The sequence below is a fragment of the Schistocerca gregaria genome, chromosome 9 (assembly GCF_023897955.1).
Source record: "Schistocerca gregaria isolate iqSchGreg1 chromosome 9, iqSchGreg1.2, whole genome shotgun sequence".
NCBI lineage: Eukaryota > Metazoa > Arthropoda > Insecta > Orthoptera > Acrididae > Schistocerca > Schistocerca gregaria.
The window spans coordinates 89,640,078-89,658,773 of NC_064928.1; the positions used below are offsets into that span (position 1 = coordinate 89,640,078).

At 44.6% G+C, this 18,696-nt stretch overlaps 1 protein-coding gene across 1 annotated transcript in view; it reads right to left on the reverse strand.

The window, feature by feature from the left end:
* The window catches only part of LOC126291578 (basic proline-rich protein-like), a 198,363-nt gene that overhangs the window by 114,351 nt on the left and 65,316 nt on the right, over nt 1–18,696 (reverse strand). The window contains exons 4-5 of the mRNA XM_049985112.1: nt 15,783–15,983; nt 9,871–10,083 (exon numbers count right to left, since the gene is read on the reverse strand). Coding sequence (XP_049841069.1) covers nt 9,871–10,083; nt 15,783–15,983 — 414 coding nt within the window. The remainder of the gene's footprint in view (nt 1–9,870; nt 10,084–15,782; nt 15,984–18,696) is intronic.

The following is an 18,696-nucleotide window of genomic DNA, read 5'->3' on the forward strand; positions in this document are numbered from 1 at the left end:
TCCTGCACGGACCTTTCTGGGCACAGAAAATGTTCGACTGCTGCGCTGGCCAGCACATTCTTCAGATCTCTCACCAACTGAAAACGTCTGGTCAATGTTGGCCGAGCAACTGGCTCGTCACAATACGCCAGTCACTACTCTTGATGAACTGTGGTATCGTGTTCAAGCTGCATGGGCAGCTGTGCCTGTACACGCTATCCAAGCTCTGTTTGACTCAATGCCCAGGCGTATCAAGGCCGTTATTATGGCCAGAAGTGGTTGTTCTGGGTACTGATTTCTGACGATCTGTGCACCCAAATTGCGTGAAATGTAATCACATGCATTTCTTCTTGGTGTAGCAATTTTAATTGGCAGTAGTGTAGGTACGGTAATGTGTTGTGCTTGGGGTGTTTCAATATTTATGTCCACCAGCTACTTGTCCTGCACTTATGTTTTCCGCCCTGTTGGGCATCGTTGGTGTGTTTTGCTGCCTGTAGTAACATACATTTTCCTACACCTTGTACACTCAGCCTCACCTGGTATCACATGTTTCCAAACACGTAAACGTGGCTTAAGAGCAAAGTAATATTGCCACAGTCATCGACAGACGTGGCGCAGATTTCTTTGGCAGAAAAATCCATAGAATTTCCTGTGAAGGTGCAAATCTTGGCCACGAGGGGATTCGTCTATGATTTGTTATTTAGGACTCTGTTGAATTACAACTGTCGGAAGATCTCATTAATCGGGATGTCGGCTCTCTACTGGATTCGGTGATTTCTTTGTATCTTCAGAAAGAAAACGCTTTATGCCTAATGACACTTCTAGCGACAGCTAATTTTGTTAATTCCACATCTGAATTTTAACTCTGCGGGTCCGCATTCCGACATGTAGTATGCAATTTCAGTTGGAGGTGACTTTAAGCTACCAAGTACAGACTGGGAGGTCTGTGGATTCAATGCAGGGGGTAATGTTTACGACAGACAGTAAATTGCGTTCTGGAAAGTATGTGCCGAATGAGTGGATTAAGGATGGAAAAGACCCACTGTGGTTTAACAACAAAATTCAGATAATGGTGAGGAAGCAAAAGCTGCCGCGCTCTCGGTTTAAAAGAAAACACACAAATGAAGATACGCAGAAGTTATAACAGGTTCGCGCGTCTGTAAAAAGATCGACAGGCGTAGCATTCTACAACTACCATCGCCATTACTGAGCAAAACATCTTGCCGACTACCAGAGAAAATTCTGGTCCTACATAAAATCACTAAGCGGCTCTAGAGTTCCTATCCAGTCACTTTTTGAGCAGTCAGGTGTGCCAACAGGAGATAGCGAAATGAAAAGTGAAGTTTTAAATTTCGCATTTAAAAATCGCTCACGCAGGAGGACCGTATGAACATACCGTCGTTTGACCACTGCGCATGTTGCCTTATGTAAGGCATAGTAATAACACTACGTCGTTTGAAGCGGTCCGCTACGAAATCCTCTCCTGCCCTAAGCTCTTCATCTCGGAGTAGCAACTGCACCTTTCATCCTCAATTATCTGCTGGATGTACTCCAATCCTTGCCTTCGTCTACAGTTCTTACCTTCCACAGTACCGTGGAAAATATAACACATGTTGTATCATCCTGTCCTCCTCCTTATCAATGTTTTCCCTACGTTCCCCTCCCCGCCGATTCTACGGAGAAACTCATCATTGCTCATTATTCCACATAATTTCCACATTCTTCTGTAACACCACATCTGAAAAGCTCTAAATTTCTTGTTTTCCAGTTTTGTCACAGCCCATATAACGCTGTCTTCCAAACGATATTGCTCAAATTATGGATGTGTTTGATACTGGTTGGCTTCTTTTTAACCAGGAATGCTCTCTTTGTCAGCAGAAGACAGCGTTTTACGTCCTCCTTGCTTGGTCTGTAAAGAGTTATTTTGCTTTCGAAATAACAGAATATTGTCACTTTGTCTCCATACCTATGTTACATACTTTTTAATCTGAGAATTTCATACTTGGTCTTCTTCTCTTATTTTTCGGTCCTGGGTTTGTACGTCACGTATATCGCTCGTCTTCCACTTTTTTTTTACTTATTTTCCTAAGAATTTCGAACGTGCTACGCTTTTTAACACTGTTAAACCTTTTTTCTAGTCGACAAGCCCTATGAACGTGTGACGGTCTTTCTACAGGGCTTACATCCGTTAACAAGGGCAACGTCAGAACTGCGCCCTGGATACCCTTACCTTTGCTAGATCTAAACTGATCTCCATCTAACAGATTTTCAATTAAAACGTTTCTTTCTCAAGAGACAAGTACCGTATTTAGAGAGCAGTATAGTTCTAGTAGAGACTAGAGATAAGAAACGTAGCGAGAACGAATCCGCTGTCGAGAGTCACACACGTTAGAAATAAAGGCACCGCTGTTACGTCGGTGCTGTACTGACTTCCTTCTTTCCCGCTGTAGTTCCGCAGTATGGCGAGCGTCAGAAGCGCGGCGCTGCACCCGCTTCATTCTCGTCGACTTAGTCCCTGAAGTGAAGCCTGCAGTTCAGGACCAGCCGTGGCTTAGTACGGAAGCTGAATGATCGGTCTTGCTTTTGTAGTGCAGCACTAAATGTGAGGAAACGACCGACTCTAATGATCAGATGGCCGTAACGAAGCTTTCTTTTATGAGACTGCGAGGGGTGTAAGGCAAAAATTAAGTGTTGAACTGTATTCAGTCTTAAATGTGCTGCATAAGAGGGTAATTTTGTGAGAAGGCCCACAAAATGAGTATTAGCAATAGCAGCTGTACTCTTCTTGATTCCACATTCACGATGACGAAACATTTGCGCTCCGCCAAACTAACATATACAGGGTGTCACATATATCTTGTCCATCCAAATTAATTGTTTGTCCAGATGCAAATTACAAAATGTTTCAAGCAAATGTTCTTTACCCGTCAGGGGGATATCAACCAGCATGATTGCGTTCGTTGTAGCTTTGTTTTTTGTACAAAGATATGAACAGCGGTATGACTTTTTTAAGTGACACCCTGTACTTTATTTGGTAATTCATTTCCTCTCCTAAAGACCCATTCAGAAATGCATCACTGTGTACTATTCACTGAAACACAACGTTATTAATTACATGACCCAACACTCTGTCACAGAGTATGGGACTTCATCATCATCACCTCTCTGAAACACACGCAATCCCTCGCACTGCTTCACTCAAAACACACCGCCGACAACTTCCCTTTCAAGGGTCTAGCTTAGTGCCACAAAGACGTCCCGAACAAAGAGGTTGACAGTAACGAGGTAACTTGGTAGAGTAAAACATCAGAGAGGTTGGGTGGGTAAGACATGTACGTGGGCATTACTCGGCTGAAAAGCAAATGTACATTAAATGTGTTCTATCTCTGAAACCATTCGGAATAGGAAATATGTCCATATGCAGCTTTTGCTTCAAACAAGAGTTACTGTCATATCTCTCAATGCAGACCATTGTTCCTGGGACACAATGTACAGGACGATTCAGATGCCCCTATCGATTCGTTTTATGCAACAAATACTACATCTCTGTCAGGAACGGTATCTAGACAGGCGACAGCCAAGTAATCAAACGGAATCAAACTGTAAAAACAACATGTCAGGACTGGCCGTGAGTTACAGTGTACTGTTGCACCAAGATGTATCTTACCTCTGCTATACTTATCCAGATGTTTGCAGTCTTTCTTTGTGTAATTAGCGGTGTACGTTTTGGATGTCTCTGTCAGGTAATTCCACTTATGGTACTTAATCTTTCATAAATCGTTCAGAGGTTATACGAGGTGAGACTGGAAAGTTTAAGAATGGGCTTGTTATTGCACAATGGTGGTATTTACATGCTACTGTGATGCATCTACTTCAAAATAGTTCCCTTCTGACAGAACACACCGACTTCAACCGTGTTACCACTTTTGGTAACATTCCTCGATTTTTTTTTCCTGAAGTATGTTAAGAACGCTCTCCGTATTTGCCTAGAAGTCATCAATAGAGTCAAATCGCTTCCTTTAGAGCGAAAATTTCGTTTTAGGAAACAGGCAGAAGTACCCAGGGCTCAATTCAGGGGAATATGGCTTTTGTGGAAGCACAGGGATTTTGAATTTGGTCAAAAATTCGACGATGAAGAAGGCACGATGAGCCGGAGCGTTGTCATGGTGTAGCACCCACCTCAGATCTTCATTCAACATTGACTGGACTGCATAGGAACTTAAGTTCATCAGCCATCTCGCTAATAGTACGTCTACGATCAGAGCGCTCTAAGCCGCGAGCTTTCGCATCATTTTCATTCGTTTTTGAGGTGGAAGGATGGCCGGACCGTGGTTGATCTTCAAGTGATTAGCGGTCATTTTTAAATCTGTTGAATCAGACAAAAACATTTGACTGACCCATAAAGTTATCTGCAAAAGTTGTTTCTAATAGTTCATAAGTTGATTTCCCAGTTTTAAAACAAAATTTCACACAAACCCATTTCTCCGTTTTCATTCACGCAGACAGAATTCGGTAACAAGCCCTAACAGACCCACACTCAACCAGCTGTCAGAATGAACTGCATAAAGGAAACGCAGTTTCCTGTCAGAGAGCGTTCAAGGACAAGGCAATGACTCATTCCCCACCCTCCGTCTACCTGCCCGTCAAACCAGTAAGCAGTAGCGGATCCATTCTTAAAACTTTCCAAGCACACCTCGTATACTGGAAAGTTGTTACTCTCATATTTACCATTCTGATATCTCCTGTTAATTTTGCTGTTTCCGATGGCGAAACACGCCTCATAAGGCAATGTTTCTGAACCATTTACAAAAGATGAAGTACTACAAACTTAAAGAGACATCCAAAGCCTGTACGACTACACCACTAATTACAGGAAGAAATGTTGGAGAAACTTGTATGACTATGGCAGAAGTAAGGTTATCTTGGTCACCTGTGTTTTTTACAGTATGATTTTGTTTGCTAAGAGTGGTCCAAAGCTATGAGAGGGAACTGAGAACAGTTACGTGTAGTGTACCTGTCTGGATACCTTTCCTGATATAGACAGAGTGCGGGTTGCATGACACAAATTTGTAGGGGTAGCTGAACCGCCCAGAACATACAGAGGATGGTCAGAAACAGTCTGAAAAGCTTCAACTACGTTGCAGGATGGGTTGTGTTGATAAATAATTTTTAAGAAAAGGTCGATATGCTCCACTGTTTCCGAATTATTGGCTCTGAAGTTAGTCAATCTGGCCATTGAGTGAGCAGATGCAAGCGGACTGCCAGATGAAGTGTCGCCACATGTATTCTGTGTTTCGTTTCCAAAAACCGAATAAGAAAGGGACACAAAAATTGGACATGGGACGGCACTGAGAATCCATCTCCAGCCAACGGCTGAGCAATTTCGTGCAGTATCATCTATTATATGAGAACAACAGACACTACTCCTATCTGGTGGGCTGCTTGCCATTGTGCACGCATTGGCCTGTTCCCTAACTTCACGAATCGAAATGACGCACGAATCGAACTTTCTTAGCAATTATTTTCCAGGACAACCTACCCTGCACACAGTACACACACACCGATGAGCCAAAACATTACGACCGCATGTTTAATAGCGTCTTGGTCCACGTTTCAAACACAATTCAGCAGCGAATGAACGGGCCATGGATTCTAAAGTCCTTGATAGTTTTTTGCACAAGTATGTGGCACCAGATGTGTACTCACCGCCCACTAAATTCCGGCAAACTACGGGGAATGGCAATTGAATCTCAATATAGAAAAGTGTAATGTGCTGCGAATACATAGAAAGAAAGATCCTTTATCATTTAGCTACAATATAGCAGGTCAGCAAATGGAAGCGGTCAATTCCATAAATTATCTGGGAGTAGGCATTAGGAATTATTTCAAATGGAATGATCATATAACATTAATCGTCGATAAAGCAGATGCCAGACTGAGACTCATTGTAAGAATCCTAAGGAAATGCAATCCGAAAACAAAGGAAATAGGTTACAGTACACTTGTTCGCCCAGTGCTTGAATATTGCTTACCAGTGTGTGATCCGTACCATATGGGGTTGATAGAAGAGATAGAGAAGATCCAAGAGCAGCGCGCTTCGTTACAGGGTCATTTAGTAAGCGCGAAAGCGTTACGGAGATGATAGATAAACTCCAGTGGAAGACTTTGCAGGAGAGACGCTCAGTAGCTCGGTACGGGCTTTTGTTGAAGTTTCGAGAACATACCTTCACCGAGGAGTCAAGCAGTATATTGCTCCCTCCTATGTATATCTCGCGAAGAGACCATGAGCATAAAATCAAAGACGTTAGAGCCCACACAGAGGCATACCGACAATCCTCCTTTCCACGAACAATACGAGACTGAAATAGAAGGGAGAACAGATAGAGGTACTCAAGGTACCCTCCGCCACACACCGTCAGGTGGCTTGCGGAGTATAGATGTAGATGGTCGTTTGTTGGCACACAGCTGGCACGCGATGTGTGTTCCAATGAGTAAAGATCAGGGACATATGGTGGGTAAGACATCAACATGAGTTCACTGCTACGCTTGTCACACCACTGCAGCACAATTCGGGCGTTGTGTCGTGGACAGTTATCCTGCTGGAAGATGTTAATGTCATCAGAGAAGAATTCAACCATGGATCAATCCAGTTAGACCACAATAGTGTTCACATATTCACTGCTGTCATGGTGTCTACTAGTATTACCGTAGACCCCATAGAAGCTCAACTCAGTGTACCACATAGCATAATTCTGCTCTCACTGGGCTGCATCTGTGGTGTGGTGCACATTTTAGTCAGACATTAGCCTGGATGGAGGCATGATAGGACCGAACCATCGACTTGGTGTAACCACAAATGGGTTTCTACTGATTGAGGGTGTGACAACTAACTGATGCTATGGCCTGTCTAGCCTTTGAACGGTGTGATCCGAAACGCATGTGCCAGCACGACCATTGTACGAGGACTATTCGGAAAGTGAGGAACGATCGGTGGCGAAGTGGAAACCGCTGTGAAAAATCCATGGAAACCGCTGTGAAAAATCCAACGAGGCTTTTCACAGATGTTTTGGGCAGTGTCTCTAGTATGCCCGTCGATCGCTTCAAGACGCTCTTTTCAGTTGTGAGCGCACTGTGAGCGAGTAAAGGTGCCTACAACAACGATGTCTCCCGTGAAGCAGGAGGGCCCGCTGAGAGGCTTCGCCTTAATGAATGCAGCCCGCCTAACACAACTGCCACGCACTTCCTTCTTCGTGGCAATTCTCAGCCGCACTCGGCAGGGGCAGTGAAGACGGTCCTGCAGTCTTTTCGATGGGAAGTGTTCCATCACTCATAACAAGGCCCTAATTGACTCGTTTCGAGTATCATCTCTGTTCACATGATATGCTGGATACGAAGATAAAACTTGGGCACAGGCTACGCGCTACAGCGTAGAGAATTACCAGAACGCACAGGCGGCTGCCTTCTATGACGATGGTGTCGGAAATTTGGTATAACGCTGAGACAAATGTCTAAGTCGGAGCGGCGACTATGTAGAGAAGTACCTGGGGGGCGTAGCTAAATGTGCAAAGAAAACAGGTTTGATTTCCACTGTGGTTTCCATTTCGCGATCGATCGTTCCTCACTTTCCGAACAACCCTCGTACTTTGTCGTCAGATCTTCCGCATGTCGCTGCCTATCCTGGTTCACACAACGGGGGTTCCTCCGACATCTAGGCTTTAGGGTGAGGCGCGGACGTCCAGCACCATACGCGTTATTCCACCATCCTTGAAGCAGTCTCCATAGACGCTCATGGCAGTAGTACGCAAACAGGCGACCAACTTCGCCGTTTAAGATATTCTCGCGTCCAGCTGCAGCGCAGCAACATTGTGCCCTTTGTCAAAACCGCTTGTATCAGAAGATCTCCGCTATAATAACTGCGCATTCGCCTCTCTTCCGCTCGTTCTATCGTTACTGCGTGATGTGCCCGCAACACCAACACACGGCGTTCACAACTTCGGGTGGGCAGTGGTCATAATGTTCGTAATGATTGGCTCATCAGTGTGTGTACGTATAAACAAAGCAATATTCGGAGCTAAGCAATCAATCACTGTATTGGCAAATAATAATTGTCATTTTGTAGGGAGCACATTGTGCTCATGTGGGAGCGATCTAGGTGCTTGTAAAACAATAAACTGGTAGCCAAGATCGCAGGCATTATTTTCATTCCATGATTACCGGTTTCGGCGAAACTAAGGCGCCATCATCGGATCATATACAAGTTACAACATCGACGGGAACAATGGTGATATTAATAGTTGCCTATAACATACAGGCCTTACAAAATTGTCATGTTGTGGTCTTCAGTCCTGAGACTGGTTTGATGCAGCTCTCCATGCTACTCTATCCTGCGCAAGCTTCTGCATCTCCCAATACCTACTGCAACCGACATCCTTCTGAATCTGCTTAGTCTGGTCTCCTCCTACGATTTTTACCCTCCACGTTGACCTCTAATACTAAATTGGTGATCCCTTGATGCTTCAACACATGTCCTACCAACCGATCCCTTCTTCTAGTCAAGTTGTGCCACAAACTCCTCTTCTCCCCAATCCCATTCAGTACCTCCTCATTAGTTACGTGATCTACCCATCTAATCTTCAGCATTCTTCTGTAGCACCACGTCTCGAATGCTTCTATTCTCTTCTTGTCCAAACTATCGTCCACGTTTCACTTCCATATATGGCTACACTATACACAAATACTTTCAGAAACGACTTCGTGACACTTAAATCTATACTCGATGTTAACAAATTTCTCTTCTTCAGAAACGCTTTCCTTGCTATTGCCAGTCTACATTTCATATCCTCTCAACTTCGACCATCATCAGTTATTTTGCTCCCCAAATAGCAAAACTCCTTTACTACTTTGTCTCATTTCCTAATCTAATTCCCTCAGCATCATCCGACTTAATTGGACTACATTCCATTATTCTCGTTTTGCTTTTGTTGATGTTCATCTTATATCCAAGTCCTTTGCTTTCCCTGACAGAATTACGTCAAAGTTTTTATTTCTTGTCCCTGGATTTTAATACCTGCTCCGAATTTTTCTTTTGTTTCCTTCACTGCTTACTACTTTAAGTGTCTCATTTCCTAATCTAATTCACTCAGCATCACCCGACTTAATTCGACTATATTCCATTATCCTCATTTTGCTTTAGTTGATGTTCATCTTATATCCTCCTTTCAAGACACTGTCCATTCCGTTCAACTGCTCTTCCAAGTCCTTTGCTGTCTCTGACAGAATTACAATGTCATTGGCGAACCTCAAAGTTTTTATTTCTTCACTATGGATTTTAATACCTACTTGGAACTTTTCTTTTGTTTCCTTTACTGCTTGCTCAATATACAGATTGAATAACATCGCGGAGAGGCTACAACCCTGTCTCACTTTCTTCCCAACCGCTGCTTCCCTTTCATGTCACTCGAATCTTACAACAGCCATCTGGTTCCTGCACGAATTGTAAATAGCGTTTCGCTCCCTGTATTTTACCCCTGCCACCTTTAGAATTAGAAAGAAAGTAGTATTGGAATAAAAAGAATTCCTGCGATCTTAGCTGCCAGTTTATGTGTTTAATAGCTGTCATGCCTAACAGTTGTATACGTAACGACAAAGCAGGGAGCCCTCGGTTATACTTGCGGTCTCGTGTAGTCGCTCTCCTTTCGCTGGTATAGTCCACCTGAACCCGACAACCGATTCAAGTGACGATTCTACAATCAAGAGAGCAGCGGGGCAGGCAGAGAGCGCGGAGACGACGTCACAAGAGCCACTGCGTAGTTACGGGCAAGTACACAGAGCCCATCTACCTGTTCCATTGGTCAGCAGGTAGAGAGGAAGAGGAAGAGTACGTACACGTACCGGTCGGTGGTGCGCTGGCAGGTGGTAGGCGGGGTGCGACTGCGCGTGGGCGGCGGCCGGAGGCTGGCCCGGCGCCGGGGGCGGCTGCTGCGGGGGCGGCTGCTGCGCGGGCGGCGCCGCCGCCGGCTGCGAGGGGTGCCCCGGCGGCTGCATGGAAGACAGCGCCCCCAGCGGCGTGTAAGACTTCACAGGCGCGGCCGCGGCCTCCGCCGCCTGCGTGCAACACGTGTTAGCGCCAGCTGCCGCCCTGTCCCAGCACTGCTGCACAAACACTCAGCCCGCAACACACCGCTGCACGGTGCTGTCTGCGTACATTTCCCTGCCACTCACAATCACCTGTCATTTGCTCTACATGACTACACAAACATGAGGGGCAGTCTAATGAACATCCGTCTCAACGGGACCATCAAATGGTTGCGTTAAAAAGTAATTACCACACGCGTTGAGACATTTATCCCATTGCAAGACGAGACAGTCAGTTCCTGTTTGGCAGAACGCGGTCGACCGCCGATGGTTCCACGATCGCACCCACTCTTGCACTTCCTCGTCCACGGACGTCTTTTATCAGGCAGACAATAATGTGAAAATCACAGATGGAAGGTCCGGGCTGTATAGATGATGATGCTGTAATCCCCAATCAAATGCGTGCGTTATCGTGCAACAGGACTATACCGAGTTACAGCTTTCCTTGGCGTTTTCACTTCATCGAACGTCGAACTTTCTGCTAAGTGTCTTCACACTGCTGTGCACCGATTGCGGTTCCACGCTCGAGGAACTCGACGTGTGGAAATCCCCTGCAGTCGGACAAGTAGGCCATCGAGACCTGGCAAAGCCAATAGTGGTGACATCCCAAATCTCCCCCGTCACGGAAATTCAAAGCTGTTCACACAGGTTGCGGTAACGTCATAACGCCCGCCTCCACACTGTCAATCAATGGAAGGTTACGTACCCTTCAGTAATTTGCGTGCGAAATACTGCAACATACTCGTGTACAGTCGTTTTCAGTCGTATCAGGAAATGCAAGAATGTGGGCGGCTTTCCAGGAAACAGGAATAGATCGTCTCGTCTCCCAGTGGGATAAATGTCTTAAAGCGTGTGGTAATTACTTTTGAATGGAACTATTCCAAGGTCCCCTCGTGGCGGATGCTCAGTTTTCACTTCACTGTGCCTTATACATTCACATATATTCATACATACACATATATTCATACATACACTATGTGATCAAAAGTATCCGGACACCTGGCTGAAAATGACTTACAAGTTCGTGGCGCTCTCCATCGGTAATGCTGGAGTACAGGCCTGTGCTGTGATAGTGTCACGCAAAACAACAAGGGGTGCAAGCCCCCTCCATGAAAAACACGACCACACTGTAACACCACCGCCTCCGAATTTTACTGTCGGCACTATACACGTTGGCAGGTGACATTCACCGGGCATTCGCCAAAACCACACTCTGCCACCGGATCGCCAGATTGTGTAGTGTGATTCATCACTTCACTCGACGTTTTTCCACTGTTGGTTGGTTTGTGGGATTAAAGGGACCAGACTACTACGGTCATCGGTCTTTCCACTGTTAGATTGTCCAATGTTTACGCTCCTTACACCAAGCCAGGCGTCGTTTCGTATACACCCGCGTGATGTGTGGCTTATACGCAGCATGTCGACCATAAATATCCAAGTTTTCTCACCTCCCGCCTAACTGTCATAGTACTTGCAGTGGATTCTGTTGCAGTTTGGAATCCCTGTGTGATGGTCTGTATAGATGTCTGCCTATTATACATTACGACGCTCTTCAGTTGTCGGCGGTCTCTGTCAGTAAACAGACGAGGTCGCCTGTACGCTTTTGTGCTGTACGTGTACCTACACGTTTGAACTTCACTATCACATCGGAAACAGTGGACCTAGGGATGTTTAGGAGTGTGGAAATCTCGCGTACAGACGTATGACACAAGCGACACCCGATCATCTGACCATTTTCGAAGTCGTTGAGTTCCTCGGAGCGTCGCGTTCTTTTCTCTCACTATGATGACAAATGAATTCGCTGATATGGCGTAACTGGGAGTAGGTGGTGGCACAATGCACCTAATACGAAAACCGTTGTTTTTGGGGTGTCCGGATACTTTTGATCGCATAGTGTGCAAACATACGCAGACACCGATAGAATACAAAACAGATACATCCATTCTTTCATACACGCAAAGGAGTAGTTTCCTAAATTGCACCACTTTTGAGATTTTATTTATTATAATCTAAACAGTACCTTATAAAATTATTTAAATAATCCCAGCGTGAGCTGCAGGATGTTGTTCTTGATATCTGATTTAAACATATTTTAAACATCTGCAAGTGGTACAAAATGGGAATGTGGAACCCTAATCTGTACTTCTGGGTTCGTAAAGTGTACCACTCTCATAAACTACGTTCCTGAGGTTGAAGATACGTGGTCGCTTAACTTAAGATTTTAGTTCTTATACTAGTTTTCGCAGGCACTGCAATCTAACATTTTCTCTCCTTTCCAAACCCCTGTACACTTTGCATGAATCTACATTTTGCGTATGATACGTCTGATAATTTTTTTCTATTCCATCTTCCGCACACAACTCATAATTGCAATCGTCTGTTTTACGTACAAGTTTCTGTGGCTATTTCCCTGTGGAGCCTCTAAAACTCTTCCATTTCACAGGTAGAGCTGTAGTTCTGCTGTGGCAGACATCTTCCCTCTTGCTTTGGTTAACCCACTTTTATCTTCTTCGGCTGCTTTGCAGCTCCTTGGATAGGCCTTGAAGTTTTACTTGGAGCTTTCTTCATTTTCCTCTGATTCGGAGAAATTTTTTAGTTGGACACCGTTAGCTCGCTTTTACCTGACAGGGCGTCTTCTACATTGAAATTATGAACCAATCCGCATTGGTCTTCAGTGTAGAAAGCAAGTTTTGTTATGTCCGACATGATTTTACCGAAAATCATCTCTCCAGACGTAGCAGTAAGTTCGTCGTTGGTAAACACTTTACTTGGTCAAAAAAATTCTTCCCCCATTTCTATTTGTACTTTTTATTTTCAGCATACCTCTTAAATGCTGGCTTAGATTTAATTTATATGAGTGCACCTTTATTTATTCCATCTTCAATATTTTCAGGTTCAGGTCGTTACTTACACATCAGGATCTCTTTAGAAAGTATGTTGTGAATAAGTCAACAACAATTAAGGAAATTTCCATTTTTAAAATTTTTAAAGGTGGGCATAAATTACTCCCTTTCCGCCCCTCCCTCTCCCCCCCCCCCCACCATTGGTAGTACAAGTTATTGAAGGGCGTTTATGATGGTAAGAATGAAAAAGATATTATCATGCTCTGGATCTTACTAACACATGTAACCTGTGACTGAAGTCAACAGCAATTAGGGCTTTTCATTTCTTTTAATTTTTTTTTTCGGTGCGCATGAATTGCGTCCCCCTTGGTAATGCGCTTTCTGGAAAATCGTATTGCTACGGGAAGGAACGTGATCAACAATGGAGTTCCATCCGGCAAGATACTTACTGTTCGTGGGTTTTTTTTTGCACCACGACAATTATCCCAAACATGCTTCCAAGCTGTGCAGAGCCCATGTCAATAGAAATGAGAAATGTGAAGAAAATGATTTGGCCCAGTCAGTCACCTGACTTAAACACTTAGACTCTTATGGGATGAAATAGAAAAGGTCAGAAAAGTGAGGTGGTCTAATGTTGGAGATTTACTGAATAATTTACTCGTGCGTTGGACTGCGATACTTGCAAAAAACATTATAAAAATCTCATCTCCAAATTGCCTAGAGTTTGTGCAGCTCTTTTGAAAGCAACAGGTGGATACTTCGAACACGCCTAAATCTAAATCATATTGTATTTTACTTCATGATAGGGAAAGTACTTATTTCGTTGCTTTATTCAGTTTGTACATTAAAATAAAGCGTATGGTTTTTATATGAATGCGCCGTGTCTGCTCTTTCCTACGTAGGCAACCCGCACGACGACGCTCCGGCAAACAGCTCGGTTTTGCGGTACGCAATCGAGATGCGTCTTACAGAGATAGCATTCGAGAGTACCCCTGGAAACTACGACACAAATAATCGCTTCTCGCCTGTTGGCAAGGTCAATGTGTAGCTTTTTTTTTTTAGTCAGGGGTCTTTATTTATGGTAATATACAGTACATCAACTAAGAAAAAGTTTTCCAGCTTCGCAAACCCCGTATATGTGGTGTCACCACTAGACACCACACTTGCTAGGTGGTAGCCTTTAAATCGGCCGCGGTCCGTTAGTATACGTCGGACCCGCGTGTCGCCACTATCAGTGACTGCAGACCGAGCGCCGCCACACGGCAGGTCTAGTCTAGAGAGACTCCCTAGCACTCGCCCCAGTTGTACAGCCGACTTTGCTAGCGATGGTTCACTGTCTACATACGATCTCATTTGCAGAGACGACAGTTTAGCATAGCCTTCAGCTACGCCATTTGCTACGACCTAGCAAGGCGCCATATTCAGTTACTATGTCTTCTGAACAGATAATATTGTGAATCATGTACCGTCAAGAGCGACGTTCACCATTAATGGATTAAAGTTAAGCATGAAACTAATTACGTCCGCTTTCTGAATTCTCATTCCTTGTCATGTTCCAGACCTCACGTCAGTATAGTTCTTCCTTCCTCAAGCCAGCCTGCGTGAGCTAAAACGCGGCCTCCACTCTTAACACGGTGTTGGCTCTTCTGCTAACACATCCTGATTATCATCATCATAATCATCATCATGTGTTCTGCCTAAAGGCAGGTTTTTCACATGGTAGTTCTCCAGGCTGTCCGGTCTTGTGCCATCCTCTTCAGGTCAGCATAATTTCCTGTTCCCTTTATGTCGTCTATCACCTTGTATCTCCTTCTTCCTCTCAGTCTTCTCCCACAAACCAATCCTTCCAAAGCATCTACTAACAAGCACTCCCTTCTCAATGTATGTCCCAACCAGTTCTTTTTCCTTTCTCTTACAACCTTCAGCAGACATCTTCTCTCACCAACCCTTTACAATAATCTTTCATTTCTCACTCTTTCCATCCAGTTTATTCTCTCCATTCTCCTCCACATCCACATCTCAAATGCTTCTCACCATTTTTCATCCTCTCGTCTCAGTGTCCATGTTTCTGCCCCATATAGTGCCACACTCCACACAAAACATTTGCCAAGCATTTTCCTTAGTCCTTTATCTAATTTGCCACATAAGAGTCTCCTCTTTCTGTTGAATGCCTCCTTCGCTATGGGAATCCGAGTTTTCACCTCCTGGTGACATCTCAAGTCTTCAGTTATTGTGCTTCCGAGATATTTAATTTCAGATCTAATAAATATCTGCTAACACAAAAAGATCCTTTACACCACACATAAATAGCTTCCTCTTGATCTATCTTACGACGACCCCAAGTCCTCATTACAACAGGCACCGTACAATAAAAATAAGACGTCTCAGTATCCTTATTAAGATCTTGACCTGCATCACAAGTACGGTAAGTAATGACGTACGGTCGGGGAGTAGGCCGAGATAGTCCGATAAACAGTGTGTACGGGTGGAGCAGTGGTTATCTAAAGTGCCTAGTAAGCACGAGGTCCCGGGTTCGAGTACTGGTCCGGCACACATTTTCACTCGTTGCCGTTGATTTTGCGTAGTATCCCGACACAGCTGATATCATTAGTTCTTTCTCTCTTGCCTGCCCTCCGTTTCCCTTTCCTTTCTCCCCAGCCGCCTTTCAGTTTACGTAATGTGTAGCTTTTATCGTGGGTGATGGGAAACTTTTGACACCTATAGTGCACTTACAAGCTGTGGGGGTACCACTCGCAGCAAACACACACAAAAACTGAAAAGCCGGCCGGCTGCGGTGTTGTGTAGTAGGGGAGACGGGCTACTCACGTGGTCCGAGGCGTGCACCTGGAGCGTCGTCTCGGTGGCGACCGTCGTGGCCTCGGACTGCGTGTGGCTGGTGCTGGAGATGCGGTACTGCATGCCGGCGATGCTGCAGTAGCCCTCGTGGCGCGTCGAGCGGGTCGTGCTGTTCACGTAGACGCCCGTGATGCACACGTCCGTGTCCTGGTTCAGCTGGATCATCGCCACCTGCCGGCAGCCGCCGCCCACGTCTCACTCACCCGCTGGCTCCAGTCACGAATCGTCGTTAACGAATACAGCACAAATACTGCCGCTCATCGCACTCTGACAACTGGAGGCGACCGTGCAGGGCACATTACAAAAGGTTGCCTTTCATTAGAAACATTCAACCGTTTAACCTTTAATGATAGCGTCCCAGTAAAAACATTAGGTAAGGCAGTCAGAACGACGACTCCAAATATGTGAAGAGACATCTGTAAATGATTAACACGTCTCTACAGGGGGAAAAGTATTTAAACCGGCAAACTCTGGGACGTTGTAGGGGACATCAAAACAAATATTTTCCTCTAATGTCATTTTTTTCCTATGAAGAGTATTTAAACCGGTAGAGGAAGATTTCTCTGGCGGCAAATTAATTAAACCGACTAATACTTACTTACTTTCCGTGTCCGGAACTAGACTTCAGACTTCCACAAATCAGCAGCCAATATGGCCTTGTCATTTGCCTTCCTTAAGTCATTCACTGTGCAGGGCTGGTCTAAATATGGACAGAGCAGCAGGTGTTGAGGGTCCTGGACAGAACCACACAGGCAGAGAGTGTTCTCATTCTCTTTTAGGAAACCCCATTGCTGCAGGTTTGTCTTGCACTTTGGCACTTCTACCCTCATACGGTTTAGGATTCTCCAGACTGTGTATGGTAGGTCTCCACCAGGCGCCAGTTCTTTTTTTACATCTTTATGGGGGTTTCTCAGATCCAAGAGACAACACATTAACACAACCCAATTTGAATTACAGTAGATTTTCAAAAATTCCTCCATTGCCACGTAAACAAAGGTTACACCGTCAGATCATGTTCTGTCTGAAACGGGCAAAAACCCCAGGAGTATCCTGAATTGTTCCTGCTGCTGCTACTATCCGCGCAACCAGGTCCTCTTCTGATGCAACAGGAGTTGCGTAAACAAGGTTGCGCATCTCTCCCCACACAAAAAAGTCCAGAGGGGACATATGTGGGGATCGAGCAGGCCATGGTACAGGAGCACCTCTGACGAATCCACGATTCTGGGAACCGTCGGTCCAGGAATCGACGCACACGACCACTGAAAAGAGCCGGCGCCCCGCCATGTTGGAACCACATGCGTTGTCTTGTAGGGAGCGGGCAGTTGATAAACCTGCTGTGTAGCTCGTCCGTTGTGGTGCGCTACGTAGTACGCACCAACCATATCAATGTACTCACTCCATGTGTATCTCTCTCCATTAGTAAACAGAGACAATGCACTACTACACTGGTGGACAGCAGTTGGCTACAACTCAAGAGCGTAATACGCCCTTTAATAACTGAAGATCGCAATACGGCCTCCACCGGTTTAAATAATCCTCATAGGAAAAAATGACATTAGGGAAAAGTATTTGTTTGTATGTCCCCCACAACCTCCCACAGTTTGTCGGTTTAAATACTTTTCACCTTGAAGAAACGTTCAGGTAAGGCAGTCATAACGACGACCCCAAATATGTGAGGAGACTTCTGTAAATGATCAACAAGTCTCTATAAAGAGCTGGTCACTTGTTCAAAATTTATTCATTACACGACTTGTTTCGGATGTATCCCGTAATCAGAACGTGTAGAAGTAAAGTCTTCACTCAAAGTATGGTGTCACATGCGTCTGTCGTCAGCAGCGCGACTCACAAGAAGTCACCATTTAGTTCTAGTGACATATTCAGCAGTGGCACAAATCGTCTCCGCCGCGACTTCACATCGCAACTCCAAATGTATCCATTGCGAGAAAAAACACTAAAAACGAACAACGAAGGAATTATCTGAATTGGACGGAAATCGGTAGGTGTGAGATATACATACAGACAAACAAACTATTAAAATTTTAGAAAAATTACACGATTTATTCAAGAGAAAGTGTGTCACAAATTGAGCAATTCAGTAAAGCGTTGGTTCGCATCTGGCACTCATGCAAGAGTTATTCGGCTTGGCGTTGATTTACAGGTTTTCTGGATGTCCTGTCGGATATCGTGTCAAATACTGTGCAACTCGAGCGTTAGATAGTCCACGTCCGGAAATTGTTGGAGCGCCCTGTCCACAATGCTGCTAGCGTGCTCAGTTAGGAAGACAACCGGCGAACTTTCTGGTTACGGTGGGCGCCGATTTCTGGTACTGACTGTTCTTGTTTTTAAATCTAACAATATACTCTTTATTTTTGTTTCCTTTCGAACTCCGTTGTTTAAGGTTCTATTAACAGTGCCATACGTCAACTGTAACTGATGATTTTGTCGTCTATATTATGTAGGTAACTTAGTTTGTTTCCTAGAAATTAGAACTGTTAACTTGTTCACTTATTCTCTTACTGATAATTTTTGATGTCATTAGCACATCTTTAAGAACTATTATCTCCATTTCAATAACGACATTTTCCCTTTCTATTCTTTGCCGGGTAGATGCAGCTTATGTATGGCACATTGTGATGTCTTCACATCGTCATATATAACAAACTGACCGCTTCCTGACAGGCAGCTGTTCCTGATTCTGAGAGATGAGAACAATGTAAGGGCAGCTGGAACGAGGTTTCTAAAAACAATAAGACCGTATTAGCAATGAATACATTACAGAACAACTGAATGTTGAAAGGGTAAAAACACAATAGAGAAATGTCGCAATAGGAAATGTCGCAACAAGTGGAAAGAGCAAGTGAGCATACAAACTGACGAAACAGAT